At 48.3% G+C, this 22,533-nt stretch overlaps 1 protein-coding gene across 4 annotated transcripts in view; it reads right to left on the bottom strand.

The window, feature by feature from the left end:
- Positions 1-22,533, bottom strand: part of Zhx2 (zinc fingers and homeoboxes 2) — a 150,406-nt gene that overhangs the window by 1,374 nt on the left and 126,499 nt on the right. For all 4 annotated transcript variants that reach the window (XM_087898787.1, XM_087898786.1, XM_048457134.3 and 1 more), the window contains one exon: positions 11,684-14,410. In XM_087898787.1, the coding sequence (XP_087754913.1) occupies positions 11,688-14,210 (2,523 nt within the window). In that variant the 5' untranslated portion in view covers positions 14,211-14,410 and the 3' untranslated portion in view covers positions 11,684-11,687. The remainder of the gene's footprint in view (positions 1-11,683; positions 14,411-22,533) is intronic.

The raw sequence follows: 22,533 nt of genomic DNA, 5'->3' as shown, positions 1-22,533 counted from the left end.
CAAAGCCAGGACGGGTTTGAAGGAGGGACAGATGCCCTTCATGTCGGGCTTTGTTTGAACCTGAAATACCCCTGACAGACCTTCCCGTATTTGAACACTTGGTCCCCAGCTCGTGGTGCTATATTGGGAAGCGATGGCTACTTTGGGAGGTGGGAAATAACTAGGGTATGATGGGAGGGCTCTTGTGGGTATATCATCCCTGGCTGCTTCCTGTTCTCTCTGCTTCTGTCAGTCCCAGTCTGCTACACCCGAGACCCAGTATCACAGTCCCAAGTCACTATGGCCTGAACTGTGAGCTAAAACAATTCCAGTGAGGTCATTCCTGCCAGGTAGGTAGTTACTGTATTCATGCCAAGTCTCACTGACAGGGGCTCAGGAAATACTGCCTTTTTTCCAGGTTTAAGTGTAAGTTTAGAGCGTGGGTGGAGGCTGACAAGGTGTGTGTGTGTGTGTGTGTGTGTGTGTGTGTGTGTGTGTGAGAGAGAGAGAGAACACATGTGGAGGTCAGAGGACAACCGTGTTCCAGGAATCAAATTCAGGCTTGACAATCATTTCACCAACTGAAACATCTTACCAACCTTCTTTTTTTTTTTTAAAAAAAAATATTTGCTTATTTATTTGTTATGTATACAATATTCTTTCTGCATGTATGCCTGAAGGCCAGAAGAGGGCACCAGACCTCATTACAGATGGTTGTGAGCCACCATGTGGTTGCTGGGAATTGAACTCAGGACCTTTGGAAGAGCAGGCAATGCTCTTAACTGCTGAGCCATCTCTCCAGCCCCCTTACCAACCTTCTTAATAAAGTTTTTAAACACGGGCATAAACATGTATGCTCCTCCAACCTTTTGTAACAATGTTGTTGATGATTACTGATTGACAGGTAAAAAGTCAGACCCAGAAAAAGGTAGACAAAGCTTATCTCCGCCCACCCTTTTTCCTTTCGCATTTATCCCAAATACAGTGTGCATGGCTCCAGGCCCTGGAAGCATTCTTCAGATCTCTTGGACTCTAATTTTCCTCTGCCCTTCTTGGCGTATGTGGCCATGGTCAGGGTTCAGGCTGTGAGAGCTGGCACAACTCTCAAAGTGAGGCTGGAAATGGGATCCCTGTCCAGGGGTGTCTCCTCACAGCCCAAACCTAAAGGGCAGCTGATCAGCAAGCGCCTCATAGACTGGTCTAATTTTCTCTCCAGTCTTAGGGTCCTGTTAGGCGTAAAGAGACGGCGGGTAGTCCTGGATGATGGCCCTGCCTATGTTTCTCACAGCCCTACCATGTTCAGATAAAGGAGCGGGGCAGACAAAACAAGCCCCGGCCCCATGCTCCCTTTTGCCACCCGCAATAGCCATTTGTCCCTCGGCATATTCTAGTGTTGGGCTCCTGATCAGAGAGGCCCCGGGGCACTGGGCATGGCCCTGCTCTCCTATCACAGACTGGCAGTTTTGAGCCTCTCCGTTTACTCTGTTTCCCGCCTTCACTAGCTGCCCTGGGAACCAGAGCCAGTTTTCCTCGTGCCTCAGGCCCCACAGGAATGAGCTCTGACTTAGCTGGGCGATCTTCTCGGGTCTTCCTCCTCCATTGCACCTGCTCACAGTGCTTCCAGTCCCTGACTTTGTCACTCAAGGGATTCTCTCTCAGAGACACAGCCAAGACACCGTCCAGCATGGCTGTCACATACTGCCTTCACTTCTCTAGTTGATTGTCGTTGGTAGGAGGTAGTGCCATGGCCATGAATGGTACCCGCTGTGTTCCTTGCTGGCTCCAGCCATCATCTCTCTGTAGTGCCCGACCCACATGGGATACTCAACAGGCATCTGTCAGTGAGTGTGGGGAGCGTGTGTCAGCTGTCACGGTGGTGGCTGCTGTAAACGGGAATGAAAACGTCCACATTTGAGTAGCGGCTGTTTTCTTTAGACCCTATAGCTGCACTTTGTCTGTGTGGTCCCCTTGCTATCTCCCTAGGGAGTCTTATCACTTGGTCAGACACCCCCAAACAGAGCATGCATGCCCAGTGGGTCACCTCACCCCAGAGCTTTGGAGGAAGCTGCAAGGTCACTCGGCACATTTTCTTATGGCCTCCATTGGAAAGGCTTTACCTTCTAGAGTGTCCAACCCCAAGAGAAACACCTTGCAGGCACGGGAAACCTTCCTACTTCCCACATTGACTTTGAGGACAGTTCGCCACACTGACAATCGAATTCTGACAACATCCACTTCCCTAGTATTCTACGTGTTGGTGAAGCATGAAGAAATAAACAGAACCACGTGACAGCTCTCTGTTTTGTGTTTCTGTTTTCCCATTAGGACTTTCTCTCGGGCCCCCGAGGACTTGGGAGAGAATAACTGTGCACTTCATGAGAGAGTTGGTGGCTCTCTTCCCATAACACAGACTGTCATTCTTTCTGTTTCTGTTGTCTCTCCTACACTCCCCTGCTCCTTTACTTTGGTGATCACTGGCTGCTGGTGACACTGGGAGGTTGAAGGTAAAGTCCTTGTTATCTGTGGTCTCTGCTTTGCAAATGTCCACTCATGGCTCATCTTTTTCATCCTAGTCCCAGGAGGGGCTGAGGAGCTGTTGGAAGGGGAGGGGGATGGAAAATCTTCTGCACCCAGTTCCGTTTCCTCTCAAAGTTCTCTCCATCACTAGGTCCCGGTTCCTCTGAACAGCCCTGAGTGTTACACGGATACAGTGGGAGGTCCATGTGGCGTTCCTCATCTGCGGTGGTTCAGACGAAAACGGCCCCCTTAGGCTCACAGAGTGAGGCATTATTAGGAGATATGCCATTGTTGGAGTGGGCGTGGCCTTGTTGGAGGGTGGGCTTTTGGGTTTTAGAGGCTCAAGCCACGCCCAGTGACTCACTTGCTCTTCCTGCTGTTTGCCGATCCAGATGTAGAACTCTCAGCTACCTCTCCAGCACCATGTCTGCCTGTGTGCCTCCATGCTTCCCACCATGCTGATAACGGACTAAACCTCTGAACTGTAAGCCATCCCCCAATTATAAGTTTTCCTTTATAAGAGTTGCCGTGGTCATGGTGTCTCTTTGCAGCAATGGAAACCCTAAGACAGAAATTGGTACCAGGGACTGGTGGATTGCTGTGACAGGCTGGGCCACGTGTTTATATGGAGGAATGTGGACTTTGGGGCTCTGGGTTAGGAAGCAGTTAGGAATGCTTTAAGTGCAGCTTAAAGGCAATACTACTAGGAACATGGAAGACAGCGGTGCTGAGGGCAATTTGAGCTGTGGGAACCCTGCTTAAGAGGTTTCAGAGGGGAAGAATATTAATGTGTGGCCTAGAGATTGTTCTTGTGATAGTTTGGCAAAGAACATGGTTGCTTTCTGTCCTCTTTCAAAAAAAAAAAAAAAAGTCTGCCCGAGGCTAAATTGAAGAGTTACGGATTAACAGTTTTGACAGAGGACATTTCAAAACAACCTAGCATTGATTGTGTTGCTTATTAGTGGCCAGTGTTCTGCAGATCCATAATGAAAAGGAGCAAGCCGAGCAAGAAAAGTTACAAAATAGACAGTTTGAGGAGAAACGAGCACCAGGAAAAAGTTTAAATGTAATAAAGGGAGTGAGAGCCTCAGGGCAAGACCCCACCCAACTAGGCTTCCAGTCTGTGAAAGGGAATTGAAGAACAGTTCAGGTCTGGGTATGGGGGTACCTGCTTTTAATCCCAGCACTCAGGAGACAGGCAAGCAGATCTCTGAGTTCAACATCCGCTTCGTCTACGGAGTGAGTTCCACGACAGCCTAGCTTAGGCAGTGGAAGAAACCAGCAAAACCAGAAAGCTGGTGAAGATGTCATTGAACAAGGGGCCATAATCCAACCCCAGCAAGCAATAGCCAAGGCAACAGCCCAGAGTGGACTCTGAGGATAGTTCAGGCCCCAACCCCAGGGACAGACTGCATGGCCGGGGCTCGAAGAACACATCACAGCCCGTGTGCCAGAGGAGGGAGTCCCTTCTTAGAGCTTTGAGGATGGGGACAGGCTCCATTGCAAGAGCATGCCTCCACGCTGGTTCCCAGGCAGAGGCATGGAAGGGAGTGGAGAGCAGGGTGTGTTGCACTGATGCAATCTGACTCCCCAAGTGAGAGATCCTGACACTGACTTGTCTATTATTTAGGGGCTCACAGGCCTGTGCCTGTTGCTGTCTGTGGAAGTGATAGAGGGGGCTGTTGCAGATATCGTAACCCAAACAGGTTAGATTCTAACATTACATTCTTTCATTCTTTCATTCTTTCTTTCTTTCTTTCTTCTTTCTTTCTTTCTTTCTTTCTTTCTTTCTTTCTTTCTTTCTTTCTTTCTTTCCTTCTCCCTCCCTTCCTCCCTCCCTTCTTCTCTCTCTCCCTCCCTCTCTCTCTCTCTTTCTTTCTTTTTTTGAGACAAATTTTCTCTGTGTAACAGTCCTGGTTGTTCTGGAACTCACTCTGTAGACCAGGCTGGTCTCTAACTCACAGAGATCTACCTTCCTCTGCCTCCCGAGTGCCAGAATGAAAGGCGTGTACCACCACCGACAGACTAGGGAGACTCTTAAATTGGTGTTGTAGCTTCATTTTGGTTGCTGTGATGGAACTCTCTTAGGGAAGGAAGAAGGGCTTATTTTAGCTTGCTAGTCTATGATGAACCATACTCATCTATGACTGAGGGAGGTCAAGGCAGGAACTCAAGGTAGGAACTTGAGAGCCGGCCTGCTTGCTATTCCACATGGCACGGCCTCTGACCAAAGAACTCACGTCATAGCTGTTATTATTCTGCTCTGGTCCCTTTAAGGGCTAACCACGCCCACTCCCAGTCACTTCTGACCTCCCTGTCGCCATCTTAACTCTTTCTCGTTTCTTGGAGTGTGCACACGTGTCTCTATCTCTCTCTATGTTTATCTCCATGTCTCTCTGTCTCCCTCTTCTTTAACTAATAAATGTCTCCCTTTTCTTTAAGTAATAAATATTTAGCTTTATGTTTACCCTTCCGTCTATTTATTATGTCCTGTAAGTCTTTTATCTGGCCTGCTCTTTGGGCCGCATGGCGGGACCAGCTCTGCCGCTTGCTGCAGGAAACCTGCACCCCTCTGGCGGCAGCCTCTGCCTGGCTTGCAGGCCGCTCGGGACACCCCAACATCATATCATTAAAGAACAAAAATAGCCAAGGAAGTACAAGCAGGATCCATGGAAGATTCATTGCTGAGGGATGCACAGAGGGCTGGGACCTCCTATATCAGGTGACAATCAAGACGTGCCCATTGGCCAGTTTGATCTCCTCTACTCATTCCAGGTTCTCAACTGGGTGATTGACAGTAGGCGGTGTCAAGCTGGTAATTAAAGATAACTAGGGCAAAGGTTACACATCTAGGTTTGGGTTTGGATCTCAGCCTCACTACTTCCTACCTGGATGACCTTGGGTACGTCATCTTCCTTTGTGGCTTTTCTACCGTCGCACGTGAAGAAACTCCTGCTGATTGCAGTTGCTGTGAGGGTGAGTGAGCATGTGTGAGGCGCGTGAGCCATGCCTGGCTTGGTAAATACCCCGCACATGTCAGCTCATGTTGTTGCCCCAGGCCTCTCACGCATAGCCCTCTCGTTATACAGCGAATGCATGGCGTGAGCTCGCACAAGCAGGGTCCAACAGAAAATGTCAGTGTGGAAAGGCAGGCAGTAACCAGCCAACTTCACCATATGGAGAGGCAGAAAAAAGTTCACAGGCTTCGCGACTGAGCAGGTGCCGCTCTTAATGCCAGCGCCTGGGGGCTCCCTCTTATCATCTCAGTTAATTCCAACAACCGCAGACCGCGCTTTAAGTGTTGCCGCGTGAACTGTATGTGTATACTGGAGCCCTGTGTTTGCAGCTAAGGTCTTTAAATAGGCAATCAAGTGGAGAACAATCAAGTCCTAATCTAATAGGGCTGGGTAAGCAGAGAAAAAGATGCTGGGGGTGTGAACCCACAGCGGCTGGTCACACAGTCCACGTGAGGATGAAGGTGGCCTTCTGAGAACCAAGGCGGGCTGGTAATGCTGTTTCGTAAGGCTGCGGAAGCTCTGCTAGGTAGAGCGTTGTTGGGGAGGTGAATTGCTTGGGGCTGGATCTTGATTTATGTCAGGGTCCCGTTCCACGCTCTCTTGGTTTCCTGACTGCTCAGGCAAGTGACCAGCTGGCCTCCTGTTCCTGCCATCATGCCTTACCCACCATGATAAAAACGTGTCTCCTCGAACAGTAAGCAAGAACAAGTCCTTTCTCCCATAAAGCGCTCCTAATCAGGCGTTTGTTTACAAGAAGGGTAACTATTATGGTGTTTAACGGGGGTTATGTCTCAAGTATGGAAGTTCCTCAGAAACAACAAAAGCCACAGCAACAAGAAAAATCCACCTCCCCCAACTAAAACCTCAAAAAAACAGAAAAGCTAAAAATAGAGCTATCATCTATCTCGCTGTGCCGCCAAAAGACCTACAGGGAGTACATACTAGAGATATTTGCATAGCCATGGTTACTGCAGCGTGACTCACAGGAGCCAAGACATGCAATAACTCTAGATGCCTGTCAAAAGGCCAACAGACAGAACCCAGTATTGTGTACGCAACACAAGTGTTTCTTCATAAAGGAGAACGGGATCTCGTCACAGATGGAGCCTTGAGCTCACGGTGTTAAGAGAAATAAGCCAGACACAGAAAGACAAACATCACACATTTTCTCTTGCATGTAGAAACAAAAGAAAACAGAACAAACAACACAACACTAGACTTAGAAGCGGAGGACAATCAGTGGGGTGACTATCGGGGTAAGAAGGAGGCATGGGGAAAAGGGAGATGGTGAGGGTGGATACAACCAAAGCACAGACAGAGATGCCATGAAGAAACCATACATTTGTACAATGTATGGTTTTAATAATTATGATGAAAACATGATAGTGCGTGAGATCATCACACACACACACACACACACACACACACACACACACACACTCCATGCTTCTTGTCTCTGAACTGTTTTGGGAATCTACCAGCAAGAAGGCCATCACCAGATGGTCATTCAACCGTGGACCTCTGAAAGCGTAGCCAAAATCAACCGCTTTTCTTTCAAAGCCATCTGGCCTGTGTGACTAGCAACAGCAAATGGACAGGGAAAACCGGGACACAGCACACCTCCTCCAGGTCTGCACTGGGAACTCAGAGGCTGATGAGGTGGGCTTCCTGATTTCCAGGGTCTGGTGGGGAAGGGAGACATGCAAACTAATGATTGAAGTATATTCATTCATTCATTTCCTTTTGTTCATTCATTCGTTTGTTCATTCATTCGTTCGTTCGTTCATTCATTTGTTCATTCATTCATTTGTTCATTCATTCATTTGTTCATTCATTCATTCATACCCATTCATTCATCCTTCTGTATAGAGACAGCAATCTGAACAGTGTGTGAGGGGTATACATATTCTGGGCCCTAAGTTGTAATCAGCATGCAATGATTAAGCAGTCTTAAATATTTTGAGCAAGTTGAGCCACGGCAAGTTTTTTCTTCTTCTTCTTCTTCTTTTTTTTGACATTTCACAAATTTCACACCTTCCCTGAGCCATCATTAATCACCAAGAGTTAGAACTGTCAGAAATCTGGAGGCCGCGAAGAGAGTGGCTGGAGAGCTTGAGCCAAATTTAGACACCAGCGGAGTGAATTCTGGGGAGTTGCTTCAGTTTTCTGAGTTCCCTTTGTTTGAACGAGAAGGCTTGCACGTGTGGCGTGGTGGGTGGACTTTTCTTCTCCCCCAGAAAAGCCACCTTTCTCCCTCTGGGCTCCTCCAATTTCTGTGTGCAGAGCTCGTACAAAACAGTCCAGATGGTGGGGGCTGGAGATGTGGCTGCGGGATTACGAGTACGCAATGTTCTTGCAGAGGACCCAAGTTTGGTTCCCAAGATGGGTAGCTCCTAAGTGCCTGTAACTTCAGCGCCAATGGATCCAGCGCTCTCTTCTGGCCACATTGGGTACTACACTCACATGCACACTCCTCTCCCTCTGAACACGCATAATTAAAAAAATAAAATGTCTTTAAAAAGAACAGTCCAGAGGGACTTCTGGTTTATGTATACATTTTACCATTTTAGGCTGAGATTCAGGTAGGGGCCTTTTTGCTAAAGTCTCTCTTTCTCTCTCTCTCTCTCTCTCTCTCACACACACACAGACACACACACACACATGCATACACACACACGCATGCACAGAGCTTGACATGAAGTGGGTTCTCTGAGGCTCTTGCTGAGCAACGTGCTATGGTTTGAATTCTGAAATAGTTCCCACAGGCATGTGATTTGAGTGCCCTGTCCCCCATCTGATGGCGTTATTTCAAAGGCTTTGGTGTATTTGAGAGGCAGAGAATGGCTGGTTGTGGTAGGCCACAAGGGGCAGGTCTCTGAAGAATATATCTTCTCTGACCCTGGGCAGTGTAATGAAGTTTCTTATGGGGACGGATGTGACCCTGTTCCCATGCTTTTCCTGCCCCAATAAACTAAGACTTCTGAAACTGCGAGCCAATAACAAATTTCCCTTTCGTAAGTTGTCTCTGTCATGTGTATTGTCACACTAAGAAGAAAGTAATTAATACAGACTGTTATATTAGCTTCTGCTTCCAAGCGTATTATGCCTACAACATATGTATATATATATATATATATATATATATATATATATATATATATATATATATATATATATATATATTACATGTACATCTGGAGGCCAGACATTGGGTTTCTTTAATCATTCTGCACTTTAGATTTTGAAGTAGGCTCTCTTGATGAACCTGGAGCTTATCGATTTGGCTAAAGTGATTGACAAGTAAATTCTGAGATCCTCCCGTCTCTGCGTCCCCAGGGCTGGGATTACAGGTATCTGACCCTGCTATGTTCAGCTTTTTACAGGGACATTCAAAAGTCATATTAATTAACGGAGCCATCTTCCCAGTCCCAATACATGTATTAAGCATATCCACGGATTTTGAGAGATCCATAATTTGGGGGGCCCTTTTTCCCCTACTGTCTAAGTTGGAAGACATCTTTGAGGGTTGCTTCTGGTTAGGACTTGGACCAGTTTTCAGATGCTACTGCCTGCGTGTCCTGCAGACCCATCTTCCAGAACATGACACCCTGGACAATCAGGAGGCCGTTGTGAATATGTGATAGTGCCAGGTAAAGCCCCAGTAATCTAGTTCAGGAATGTTCTGTAAGGTCACACTGACCATCATCAGAAAATGGGAATATAGGTACTTTCTACATCTCTGAGTGGTCTGGTGTTAATTCAGCAGTTAACTTCCAACCCCCTGGGCATTCTACACACCCTGAGATAGAAGGTGGAGGGCAGGAAACAGAGAGTGGAGGGAGGGTGACCAACAGCAATGGGACATTTCAGATGGTGGCAGGAAGACACTATGGTACATGTCCCCATCACATGACGTCATACTGGCTAGTAGCAGAAAGTATAATCTCTGCTCTCAGCCCAACTGAGCTCTGTTGGGAATGGGAACCAACCATCTACCTCCCTCGTTGTCTTTGGGTATCCACCATGGCAGCCAGTACACAGGATGCTCTATATATTGTTCCATGGGACTGAACTCTATTGTGCACTCTAGGGTGGCAAGAAATAGCAACCATGTAATTTCAAGGTCACAAAGAGACGTTCAGGGCAAGCTAGAGCATTCATGAGAAAAATAAGACAAGACATTCACAAAAACCAAGACAAGATCAAACAAAACCACTGTTTCAACAGAAGAGACATAGCTAAAATGGCGGGGCTTTCTAAGAAGGTGGGGAACATGGCCAGAGAGAGGGAAGACACAAAGCACCCAGCTAGAGGTGGTCCATTAGTACTTCCGTTGATACGCAGGACTCTGGCCTATCAATGGCACCTCCTCTTTGGGCTGTATCCTTTTGCCACGATTCACAGGCAGTCCCTCCAGGAGATGTGTGGGTACTCTGGGGTTGACAACTCATTGAACTGTTGCTGGAGCTGGCTAGAAAGGGGGTTTACTGACTTGCCAGGCACCTCATTTTATCATGTGATACACAAGTTACTAACGAGCAGCATGGCTGGCCCAAGTTGTCTCAGTTCATCAACATGGAGGTGTGGAGCTTCCAGGGTTTCCTTCAGGACCATACAAGGCATCCTAGAGACCCTTACTTTTGTTTGTCAAGGATGACTTGGGAGGCTTTTCCAGTGATCTCTAGAGCAGCTCACCTGGCCAAACCACGGGCCATTCCAGTTTATGTTTCAGGCCGTCCTTGTGATCTCTCAGCAAAGGAGCCCCTCCTCCCACCTCCTTTTTTACACACACACACACACATGCACACGTACACACACGCACACGTACACACACACACACACACTCCTACCTCCTTTTCCACACACATATACACGAGCAAAGCCCCACATCCTTTCTACACACACACACACACAAACACACACACACACACGCCTACCTTCTTTTCTACACACATACACACAGAGAGAAACTCCACTTCCTTTCTATACACACACACATGCACACACACACACGCAAGTGCACACACACAGCCAGGCCAGATGCTGCACAGGGGTTTTGACTCGCACTGACCTCTTGGGAAGCACGCGTACCAAGGACTTCAAGGCCTGTCCCATTATGTGGATGACACGGCCATTAGTCACCATGGTAACCTCCCTTTCCCTGGCTTTTGTGGCTCCACGGGTCTGCATCTGCACAGGTCTTGTCCAGATTGGAAGGGGTGACTGGGACGTAAACAGCAAGGCACCTTCCCTGAGCCACACAAGGCAAGCAAGGAGCATTTCCAGAGACTCTCAGGCGCAAAGAAACAACCCTGAATCTCCAATTCAGTAATTTGAAATGAAACAAAAAGAGAATGAAAGAAAAGATACACCCCCTTTACTCTTCGTTCTTTTCTTTTTCTTTTTCTTCCCTTAACTGTGACCATAATACACACACGGGGTGAGTTGGTCTAATGGTGTCCAAACAGGTCCCAGCAGCAGGGCATCCCCCCACTCTCGAGAAGTGCCTGAAAAACGAGGGTACAGGACTATCAGGCCCTATTTATTTCACCCCTCATCAAAGAACCTTGACAAAGAACTTATTTGCTACCTCAAAGAAGCTGACAAGTGTGTCTGAGGCAGTACATATGAAGAAGAGCTCCACTCAACCATTCCATCATGGGATCTGTATTTCCAACACACTGTACGTAATACATATACATGATAAACCTAAGTTGGACATCCCGAATCTGAAATTCTAAACCACTAAATGCTTCGAAATCTGAAACTTTCCAATGCCAGCATGATGTGAGGAGGGGATTCCATGCCACGAAACGATGTTTCAAGCATGCGCAAAATCATGAAAACTATTGCATTGGAGTTACCTTTGGTCTCTGCATATAGCGTAAACATGAAACATAAATATTTTCAGACTCAGACTAGGGACCCAGCCCTCAGCACACCCCATTCATTATATGTGCAAATGTTCCAAATTCTGAAAAACATCTGAAATCTGAAATGCTCTAGTCTCTGGTGTTTCTGATAGGAAATACTTGACTATACCATGCCAATGACATATCTGGATGATTTTTATCAACATATATGGACAATTAATATTTTAATGAAAAAAAAGTACATTGTCTGAGTCAGCATCTTGGAACCCATTCTTTGGAGTAAGCAGGCAGGCTTACCTGTCTAGGCTTGGCCAGCCTCTGCAGGGGCGCTGTCGGAGTCGGAGTCCGCCCGGTCTGCCGTGCCTTCTGCCACTCTCTGACTCCAGCTCCCCCACTTCTCTGAGATGGCGTCCTCCTCTCCGACCGTCACCTCCACAAAGTCCACGATGCCCGACTCCTCGTTCTCCTCACTGCCCTGGCCATCTCGGCTGCTGCCCTCCGATCTGTCTGAGGCAGCCTCCGAGGGCTTGCCTGCCACACAGTCCTTGGCTTGCTCGCCACCCACTTTCGCCCTGGGGACTAGCTTGTCGGAGTCCTGCTCGCAGAGCACTTTGGGGTCCTTGGCATACTGTTGAGCCGCCTCACTTCCGTTCTTTGGGCTCTCAGCAATGTGTTTGGCCACTCTTCTTGATACGGCATCGTGGCCACGGTCATCTGGCAGGTGATGCTTCTGGTATTGCTCCAGCCAACTCAGACTCCCAGTTTTTAGTAGGCATCTGTTCTCCTTGAACCAGCGCACAATCTCAGTTCTGACCAGCCCGGTCTTGGCTGCTAACTGGTCATACTCCTGAGGAGTGGGCCACTGGGTTCTCGCGAAAGTGCTCCTGAGCAGGTGAACCTGTTCTTGGTTTTGTATCATTGCTGATGAAGGGCTGGGCAGAGAACCAGTGAACTGGGCACCGGAGAGCTGGTCAAGTCGAGAGAGAGCACCATTGGGGGCTACCATATCTGAGCCTTTTTTGCCCGACCCCATGGAATCCAAGACGGCCTGCTCCATGGTGTCTCGAAGCTTGCGCCTCTCTGAGAACCAGGAGTCGATTTCCCTCCTGCTCAGTTTGGTCTCCACCCTCAGCCGCTCCACTTCTGCCTGGGTGGGAAAAGAGCTTTTCAGAAAGCTGTCTTCCAGGGTTTTCAGCTGTCCCTGGCTTTTCTCTTTGAACTTCTGGGGCCCAAAGTCTGGGTACACGTGATAGGTGCGACCGTGTCGGGTGCCTGTGATGGCCATCTGGTCTTTGGCAAGGGATTCGCTGGTGATGTGGACAATGCCCTTCTGACACCGGTACCGATGGTCACTGAACCACTTCTTGATTTCGCTCCTGGCAAGGCCTGTCACCTCAATGAGCCGGTAGACCTCAGCATCGTCAGGGAACTGACTCTGTAAAAAGCTTGCCTTGAGGTGCGCAATCTGCAGCTTGGTCTTCTTGCGGTCGCTAGCTGGGGTGAGCGGGGTGCTGGCCATGCTGGCCACCTTGGGTGGAGGTTCTGGCACCTGGGCGACGTGTGGACGCTTCGGCTCAGGGGCAGCTTGAGGAGTCACCAGAGGTCTCTTCTGACCATGGTTGGTCACTCCAGCTACGGCAAGTGTGATGGGGGAGCAAGAGACGGTCGTCGACCCACTGGTCACTTGGGTCAGCACCAGGCTGGGCTGGCCAAGGATCTGGCACGGCAGGGCGGTCTGGAGGATGGGCTGTGACACTTTTGTGGGAGCCAGCTGAGCTGGAAGCACAGTGATGGTCGGGGGTACTGACTGAATGGTGCCATTAAACATCTTCTTTCGGGCCTCCTCCACCTCTTCCGGGGACCAGCTGATGCCGTGTTTTAAGCGTTGGGTGGCAAACCAGATTCTGATGTGCTCCTCCGGGTGTTTGGAGGCAGCTGTTAGCCAGGAGAGCTCAGCCTGGGTGGGGTAAGGGAACTTGTTGAAGGAGTTGATCATGGTGGCATTGGTGTCCAGGGCAGAGTTGTATTTGGTAGTATTCAGAGGGACAGGGACCTTGGGGACAAGGTTGATATTTGGTGGCAGCTGTACAGAAGGCATGACGTGTCCCAGTGAATCTTGAAGGAGTTCCACACTTCCAAGTCTGGACAGGATCTCAGCTGTATCGGTCACCAGGCGGGCAGTCCCTTCCATGTGGTTTTCGGGGGCAACTTCATCAGGCTTCTTGGGCACTTTCTTGGTATCTGCCTTCGGTTTGCCTGTCTTCATCACGGGGATTTTACCCACGGAGACCCCAGGGTCATTGTCACCACCCCCAGGACCACCAGCAGCAATGGACACAACGTGGTTGGTGGTTTCAATGGACTGTTCCAAAACAGTTTGGTTATTGCGCTTAATCAGTTTCAGCTTGAAGTTGGTCTCCCCCGGATGGAACTTGGAGTTGTGGTCAGATAAGGAATCATACTTTTTGGTTGTGAAGTTACATTCGGCACACACGTAGAGGGGGTTGAGAATCACGTTGGGGTGTTGCATGTCTACGTGTTCTGTGAACTCATTCAGATTCTGCGTGGAATAAGGGCAGTATTTGCACTCATAACCACCCTGGAGTTTTTTAGACTGGTTTTCCCCCATAGATTTCACCTCCACCACTTCATTTTCTTTGGACGAGTTTTCAGGTTCTGCCGCCCAGCCGTCCTTGGCCACATCGGACTGTGGCATGCCCATTCCTTTGTCTTTGGCCCTGTCTGCCTCCTCCAGCACATCTTGTTCTACTACCTGTGATGTCCGGACCATGCATGGAGTTGTAGATTTCCGTTTGCTTGCCATGTTGCCTGCCTGTGAGCAATGACGTCTTTTGGGAGCGGGTAGGGACGGGACAGTGAAGTTCTTGACTTTTGGCTTTATTCCCTCTCAAATGCCTTTGGCTTCCCTTGAATGCTGAAGTCTCCGGTTGAAGTTTTCAGGATGATTTCAGCACAGATAATCGCAGCCGTACCAGTCTCTGAGCACACCAGGCAGCTTCATGTCTGCGAACAAGAACAAAGCTGGATCAGTGACTCTTCACAACGCAAAAGAAACCAGCGTCTTTTTTTCCAGACTTGTTCCCATGACCCACCCCAACTGGCACCAAATCAAACACACATGTAAGCACTGACGGCGGGCGGGCGGGCGGGAGTTAGACACAAGAAAGTCGGTCTTCTCTTCTTTTCTCCGGGAAGAAGGGAAGTGGCAGCAGGCAAATAAGGTTGGGGTCTCCATGTTCAGAGACACAAAGTTACAGAAAGAGAACAAAGACAGCCGGATCTTCAGAAGTGCAGAGCGGGGCGCAGAGGGCAAGCAAGGTGTTGCAAGTTGCTTTTTATTTATGGGACATCAGAAGTGAGACACCTAACTGGGGCCTGCAGATGGGTTTCCATGGCATTAGGAGGTGGATACGACAGCCTAGTGTAGTGACACGTGTCTGTAATCTACACACTCAGGAGGCTGAGGCACTAAGATCGTGGGTTTGAGTTCCAGGCTAGCTTGGGTTTTATAGTGTTTTTTGTTTTGTTTTTTTTTTTAAAAACCAAACAAACCCAACACAACAAAACAAAAACCCAAACAAAAACAGGGAAAATGAATATGGGTAGATCACTTCTTATCATAAAAGCACAAGAGTATACAAAACAGGGAAAGAAATAAAGGAGAATAATGTAAGCCACTAACCCAAGCACCATACTTTCTTTGTTTCTCTCAAATGGCACCCCATTTCTGTTCAAAGGGACAGCATGATATTACATTACAGGGATGTGACACTTCTTTTGTATATTTGTGACAGGGTCTCTCAGATAGTCCAGGCTGGCCTTGTCTTCCCTGTGTAGCCTAGGTTGGCCTTGAAACCTTGATTCTCTTGTCTCAGCCTCCCGAGTGTTGGGATTACAGGCATATGCCATCACGGTTGGCTCAGTGTGAGCTGTAATAAACCACCCTTGGACACGGGCCTAGAAATGGTCCTCTTGACTCGCATGACTGCATGTTTGCCTCAGATGGCCTTCCCTCTGGCCATGCCCGAGAAGGTCTGATTCCCAACTCAGCTTACACAAGGAACTGCCCCTAGAAGGCCCAGGCAATTAGATAGGGGAACTATTTCAATATGCTTCCGTGACTTAGAAAAAAGAATCATTTTGTTTGCAGGTATATATTTGGGTGTGGATATATATATGGGTGCCTGCAGAGGTCAGAAGCGGGCATCAGATCTCCTGGAACTGGAGTTATAGGCAGTTGTGAGTCACCTAATGTGGATGCTGAATACCAAACCCTGATCCTGCAGAAGGGCAGTGCTCTTAACTGCTGAGCCATTTCTTCAGCCCCCAGGCTTTAAAATAGAAAACGTCCCTCTCCTCTGCTGTCCAGTGTGTGTGTGTGTGTGTGTGTGTGTAGGTGTGCAAGTGCCACTGCATGTATATATACACTCAGAGTATATATCAGAGTGTGTATAAATTTCAGGTGTCGGCCCCTTGATGTCTACTTTGCTTGAGACAGGGTCCTTGTTGACCGATAGATACCTGTGACAGACTAGCTGGTTGAGAGTTTTTGTGGATTCTCCTGTCTCTGTCTTCCATCTCTCCATAGGAGCGCTGAGATCACAGACATGTACTACCATGTGTGGACATATGTGGGTTCTGGGGACTTCGAACACAGACGGCGCTTTGCCCACTCAGCCATTTCCCTCACCCACTTCTGTAGGTTTGATTACTAGGAAAGCTTGAGTTGTTTCCAAAGGCTTCCGGGCCATTTATAGCCTCTTTTCTGTGGCTTGCCTGTTTATGTAACTTTCATAGTGTGGTGCTCAGGGGTTTTATTACTAATTTGTAAAAGTGCTTTATTACACCTGCTGCAACTTAAAAAAGTCTACCTTCGAGCTGTTTTGAGATTGCTTTTTGTATGTTTAACATGTAGAAATCTTAAATTTTAGATAGCAAATGTATAACTTTTTCCTCTTGTGGCTTCTTTCATATTTGGAAATTCCATTTTTCTTAGGTGAGGCATATTAATCCATGTTTTTTCTTTTTGCATGTAGCTCATTTACTTAAATCATATTGTGCCCTAGTAATAGAGCTATGGTTTCTTTAGAGACTTTTGGCTTAATTTTGTTTGTTTTTGCTTTTTAGGATAGGGCTTTGTTATTTAGTCACGGCTGGCCTGGTCCTTGCTATGTAGCCCAGGCCTGCCTCAAGCTCCCAGCTGTCTTCCTCCCCTAGGTCCCTCAGTGCTGGCATTATAGGCATTGGACCACCATGTCCTGCCAACTTAATGGTTTTTTGGTTGTTGTTGTTTTACATTTAAGTCTCTAGTACTGAGTTTATCCTGAGTGAAGTATAGCACTCTGGAGTTAGGACAGAGTTAAGTACGGTCGTTTCTCCTTGCGCGTTCCCCATTATCTCGGCAGCGTGCGTTATGTAACCCGTCCTCACTAGGGCATAAGAAACCACCCACACCACACACTACACCTGACATTTACTACAGGTAGCTCCCAGTTGCCCAGTCTGCGCATCTGGTCTGGCTACTGGGGCTTACTGTTAATTTCCTTTTAGATGTGTAGAGCACACGTTAATATCCAGCAGAGTGAGTGACTCTTTCTTGTTCCTCTTTTTTTTTCCTCCCTAGAACATTTTCTTGTTTTTTTTTGATTATTTCATAAATTATAATCAATTGCAAAAATACAGCCCTATTAGAGTTTTAATTGGAACTGCATTAAATAAATATTAATTTGGGCCACAGGCACAATTTGCTTATTAGGAGGTAGGGCATGCCACCGGAGCTCTGAGGAGCTACTGGACTGGATCACTGTTGGCATCTCAATGCCTTTCACTTTGTGGCTACTTTCAGTGTGATTTTATGTTTAGAATAGAGAAGAGGGTATTTAGGGACAAGTGACATCTATAAGAAATGAAGAGAGGAGATGACATATTGGCCTTTGGGTCCTACTTAGGACAGGGCTCAAGAGCAGAAGTAAAAAACTTACATAAAGGGCAACTCTGTGAGATTCTGGGGCTCAGGGGCCACACTGAGCAGGACTCAGAAGAGGGCCGGTGCCCCAGGACTCAGAAAAAGCTGGTGTCCCCCTAGTGATCCCCAGAGCCCAGTCTCTCTGACACTGGAACACTGGTGTTTCCAGGCTGGAAAATGCCACCAACAGTGGGTTCAGGTCCCTCAGGAGTGGCAGCAAGGAGAGGCCATGGGAAAAGCAGAGCAGAGGGTGACCGTGTCCCTCTGTCGCTCGTACTTGCAATAGACACGGAGAAGCTGATAATATTGACTCCTTACTCAGGCATGAGAGGGAACAGAAGCGGGGCAGACTCTGGGCACCTCTGCCTTCATTCTGGGTCTGTCTATCTTACTTTGATTCAGACTCGCACTTCACTCTGCCAGGCAGGATCATCATTACAACATGCCTGCCCACGTGAGCTGTCTCAGCTTTCTTTAAGATTAAGGCACAAAGAGTCCTTGTCCTAAAGCTGCAGTCAGCGTGGATTCCAGGAATGGCAAATCCTGCAGGACAGACCATCCTGAGGCGCGAACAATGACTTATGGTTACATGCTGGATACATTGTCCTGAAGGAGTTGTGACCATAACCCTGATTAAGAGATGGATTTGTTATTCCGTCATCTTTCAGACAACCATGGGTGGGGTGACACTTTGACCAAGGCTACTTAATCACACACCTTTTGCCCCAGTTCTCCCTCTTCTTAAACCTAAAGTTCCTATCAAGAAGATGAACCTGTGGTCACTAGACTAGTTCCATTTTGCTCTTCCCAACACGTTGATTACAATTTCTCTCTGTGTTCTGTCATCACTTGTCTCTTTAACTGGCCTATTGGGACGGGGGACCAAGGCTAATTCCTTGAGGCTGCTGGAGTTGAAACCTCACTAAGGTCCCATTGTATACAAACACTGGCTTTTCCCAGCCTCCATGTCCCTTTGAGTTCCGTTCTCCCAGACATGTGCTCCGCACGTGAACCTTCAAGTCCACGAATGCTCTACCCCTTCTCTCTTGGGCCCAGCATGTCTGACCTTCCCCACACAGCCACGGCACCGGCAGTCCCGTCGGCTCAAGTGTCCAAAGGCACCTTTAACTCTGGGTTAAGCTGCTATTCTCTCTTGCCTGGATTCCAACCACAGCTACCCACAAATCTTCTGGTGGAGCAACAGAGGGAGGTACGTGTTAAGATCAGAGCTGGCTCTGGGTGGGTTTTGCAGCTTCTCTGGTTTCACGTCACAGTGCACTCCAGTGTTTTGTAACCGCCTGCAAGCTTGGGCACGCCGTGACCCATGCCCTCTCCGCTCTGCTGACACACTCCAGCTGTTCCACCAGGAGCGTCACTTTCCTCACAGAGCCTCTGTCAGAACATTCCACCCCCAAAGAGGGCTTTCCTGACTGTCACTTCCTTGCAAGCGAACCTCCTCCCCATTGCTCCTTGTCTCCGCTCTGTTTTGCTGTCCTCAAAGTCCATTGCAGTAACTAGCATTATTATATCGGTCTACTTTGTGGTTGAGGGCACAGCTACCCATTTACTTGTTGTTTGTGTATTGCTCTGGATCTGTGTTGTTCAGTATGGCAGCCACCAGTCATCCATGGCTCTTTGGACTTAATTTCAGTTAGAGTGTTCAGGAACCACATGGGAGTGGTTATCATATTCACCCCCACAGGGCATTTCTATTACTGGACAGTCTTGTGGACCGTACTATAACCAATGGTCCTGGAAGGAGTGAAAATATTTTTAAGAGCTACACCGTACCCCCCAGTGGCAGGAGAGCTGGGTGAGAAGAGAGAGGCAGTAAGATGGACATGAAAGAAACCAGTTGGCAGAAAACTACAGGCCTCTCCCTGTCAGGGCTACATAGAAAGGATATAGCATGTGCCAGCAAAGTACAGGACACAGAAAGTGGGGGATGGTACACCCACAAAGTTCGCCAGTCTTCGGGCTGGAATTGAGTTCAACTTTGATCTTGTAACCTTCTCCAGCTCACTGGCCCTCTTTCTAGGCTCAGGTATGTTCTCTCTCTCTCTCTCTCTCTCTCTCTCTCTCTCTCTCTCTCTCTCCCTCCCTCCCCCTTCTTCTTCCTCTCTCTCTCTCTCTCTCTCTCTCTCTCTCTCTCTCTCTCTCTCTCTCTCTCTGTGTCTGTCTCTCTCCTTCTATTTATTTCTTTAGTTTTTTCGAGGCAGAGTTTCTCTGTAGCTTTGGAGCCTGTCCTGGAACTAGTTCTTGTAGATCAGGCTGGCCTTGAACTCACAGAGATCCGCTTGCCTCTGCCTCTCGAGTGCTGGGATTAAAGGTGTGCGCCACCACCACCTGGCTAGTTTTCTGTTTCTTAATAAACTGTCTCTGTTTCTTATTTGTCCTGATACACAAGCTCCTACTCCAATCCATGCCTATAACACCTCACTGGCTAGAGACTATCAAGACAAATGGACCCTAAGGAATTGGGACTTTCTTCTAGTACCACGGAAAGGAAGAGAAAGGCTGAGAGGCCTTGGTGGCAGTTAGAGGTAAGGCTTGTCTCCTAGGAAGAACTGTCATTAAGTGCTGATGACTTGAGGGGTAGATCCAAAGGCAAGAGTTAAATATGTCAATGGCAGGTGGCCCCATACCTTGAACAGGACTGATTAGCTGTGTGTACCTCTTGTGCTCCATTTAAACCTGAACTTCATGTTAGTGTTCTGGAGATGGGCTTGTGCAGAGTAGGGTGTTGTCATTGGACCTCTCTATTTGTTCTTCTTCCCGGTGTAGTTACATCCAATAAGTCTCCCTTCTCTGCTTTTCACGGTTGTCTCTTGAATGAACCTGTTGAGGACAGGTGGCTGATCCCAGCTTATTAGGGCTGGCAGGGTTGGGCTTTGACTGTCATGGCTCTGGTGACAATGGTGAAAAACCTTTTGTGGGGGCTGCAGCTTTATATAGGTTGGTGAGCTATGGTAAAACGCGCTCAGTAATGTTCATCAGTGTGTGCCTGGGTGTGCACATGTCTGTATACATGCCGAGTGTGGGTGCCGGGCTATGTAAGTGGAAGAACACGGGAAGGTGACATCTCCAACACTCTACATGGGCACTGTCGACACAACACGATGTGGCTCAGTTCTTACCCCACTGGCCAGGGGCTTGGCACATCTGAGTTATCATTTTCCAAAGAAAGGGAGCAAAAGGAGCCATCCCTTATGGAGAACAGAGACAACAGTCAGGAGTGGGTGCAGGGAAGAAAGGACTCTTTCTATGAGAAGTATCAGAATGATTCTAATCTGCTAAGTGAGCCTGAGAGATCAGGGCAATTGTAATGAAATAGGCACTAAGTTACTCTGTGTTCCAAAACTGTGGTTCAGAACATGCCCTGGCTTCCAAAACTCACTCAGCAAGCAAGCACGAGAGCCAGAGGAGATTAAAACGGAAGGCTGAAGAATGAAACTGGAGAGGGTTCCTGAGATATGGAGCCTCTGGGGATTTATCTCTCAGGTCGCACTGGAAGAAACACTGCCTTTGGAAGCATTACCCTGGCACAGTAAAGTGTGGGGGCCTATAGAGCCAAGTCTTTGGGGTACCTGTCTGGATGTGTGAGCCATGGTCAAGGTTGGGATTGTCACATATGTCCTGGTACTCACTGGCACAGAAGCTAACGTGTTCAGAGCAGAGCTGAGATGCACTGGTCAAAGCCGGGCAAAAATAGAAAGGAATGGGGAGGCTGGAGGGATGGCTCAGAGGTTAAGAGTGCTTAAAGCTGTCTCAGAGGACCCAGGTTCCAGCACCTTCATGGTGGCCCACAAATATCTGTTAACTCCAGTTCCAGGGCCTCCAACATCCTTTTCTGCCCTGTGGGCTCCAGGCCTGCATGCGGTGCACATAAAGGCTCACTTGCATACACATAAATAAAAATAAATCTTAAAAAATAGAAATGAATAAATAAACAGACAAAATACACGTTGAGAGAGTCTCATCTAGAATGGGTGGCAGGTGAGTTGTGGGTTTTGACTTTCCTAAAGGCCTGAACTGGGCACAGAACTACCCCCCAGCACACTAGTGACGCTTGGCTTTAAAAGAGCAGTGAACCGTCCTTGTCTGTGCGTGCGTGCGTGCGTGCGTGTGTGTGTGTGTGTGTGCGTGTGTGTGTGTGAGGGACAGAGAGACAGAGAAAGACACACACACAGAGAAAAAGACAAAGAACGAGAGAGAGAGAGAGAGAGAGAGAGAGAGAGAGGAAGGAGGGGAAGAGAAGAGCAGAGGGGAGAGGAGATCCAGTAACTTTCATTAGAGCTGTCTGCAAGGCAAACTACCCTTCACTGAAGGGCACCATCCCACTGGGTCAGAGTCCACCCTAATAACCCCCTTCACAGCAATCACTTTTATCAAGACTTTCTCTGCGCTCTGAGCAGCTATTAGAACCCCAACATGCGAGTCTAGGGGTTGAGCACAGCTCACCCCATAATACTGGAGCCAGGTTCTGTCCCCTGGAAGCCTTTTGTGATCGCAGAAGTGACTTGTCAGAGCCGGTGACCGCCCGAGTGGGCGCCTGCCCGTGGCAAGCATGGTTTCCAGTGCTGAGGTTCTCAATGAGCAGGTTTCAGAGCTCACCGTGTGGAAGAGGGGAGCAGGGAAGGGAGGGTAAAGCAGAACAGACAGGGACTCTCTCCACGAGATGATGGCGATGGAGCACATGGGCATCGGGAAGACAAGCAAAGGAAGACTTTTGGAACCGTAAAGCCTGCTCCCATTTCACGTTGCGGGGGTGGGAAAGTGTAGACAAAGGCTTCACAAGGGGAGGGTGACTTTTTCCTTTTTATGCACAGATGGCTGATACTGCCACCCATGGGAAGTCTCAGAACCTTCTAGGTGACGCTATAGTGACTCTGTGAAGTTGTCACGATGAACGTCACCTACTGGTGAAGCAACTGGGACCAGGGAGTGGGAGCATCTTGACTAAGAGCATACAGCCACTTCTCAACGGAGCAGGGATTTGAACAGACGCTATCCAGCCCTAGGCCTCCAAAGGAGGGAGGGTACGCTTCCCAGGTGCAGGAAAGGAATGAGATAGCTGTTGCGCTCTGATGACCATAATCCTCCTAGGCTGGTAAGCGGTAAAGGTACGTGGATGGGGTGGGCATGACAAGGATGAACCTCT

This window comes from Myodes glareolus, chromosome 19, assembly GCF_982192425.1.
Source record: "Myodes glareolus chromosome 19, mMyoGla1.1, whole genome shotgun sequence".
Classification (NCBI taxonomy): Eukaryota; Metazoa; Chordata; class Mammalia; order Rodentia; family Cricetidae; genus Myodes; species Myodes glareolus.
This window is presented reverse-complemented; position numbering and strand designations above follow the sequence as displayed.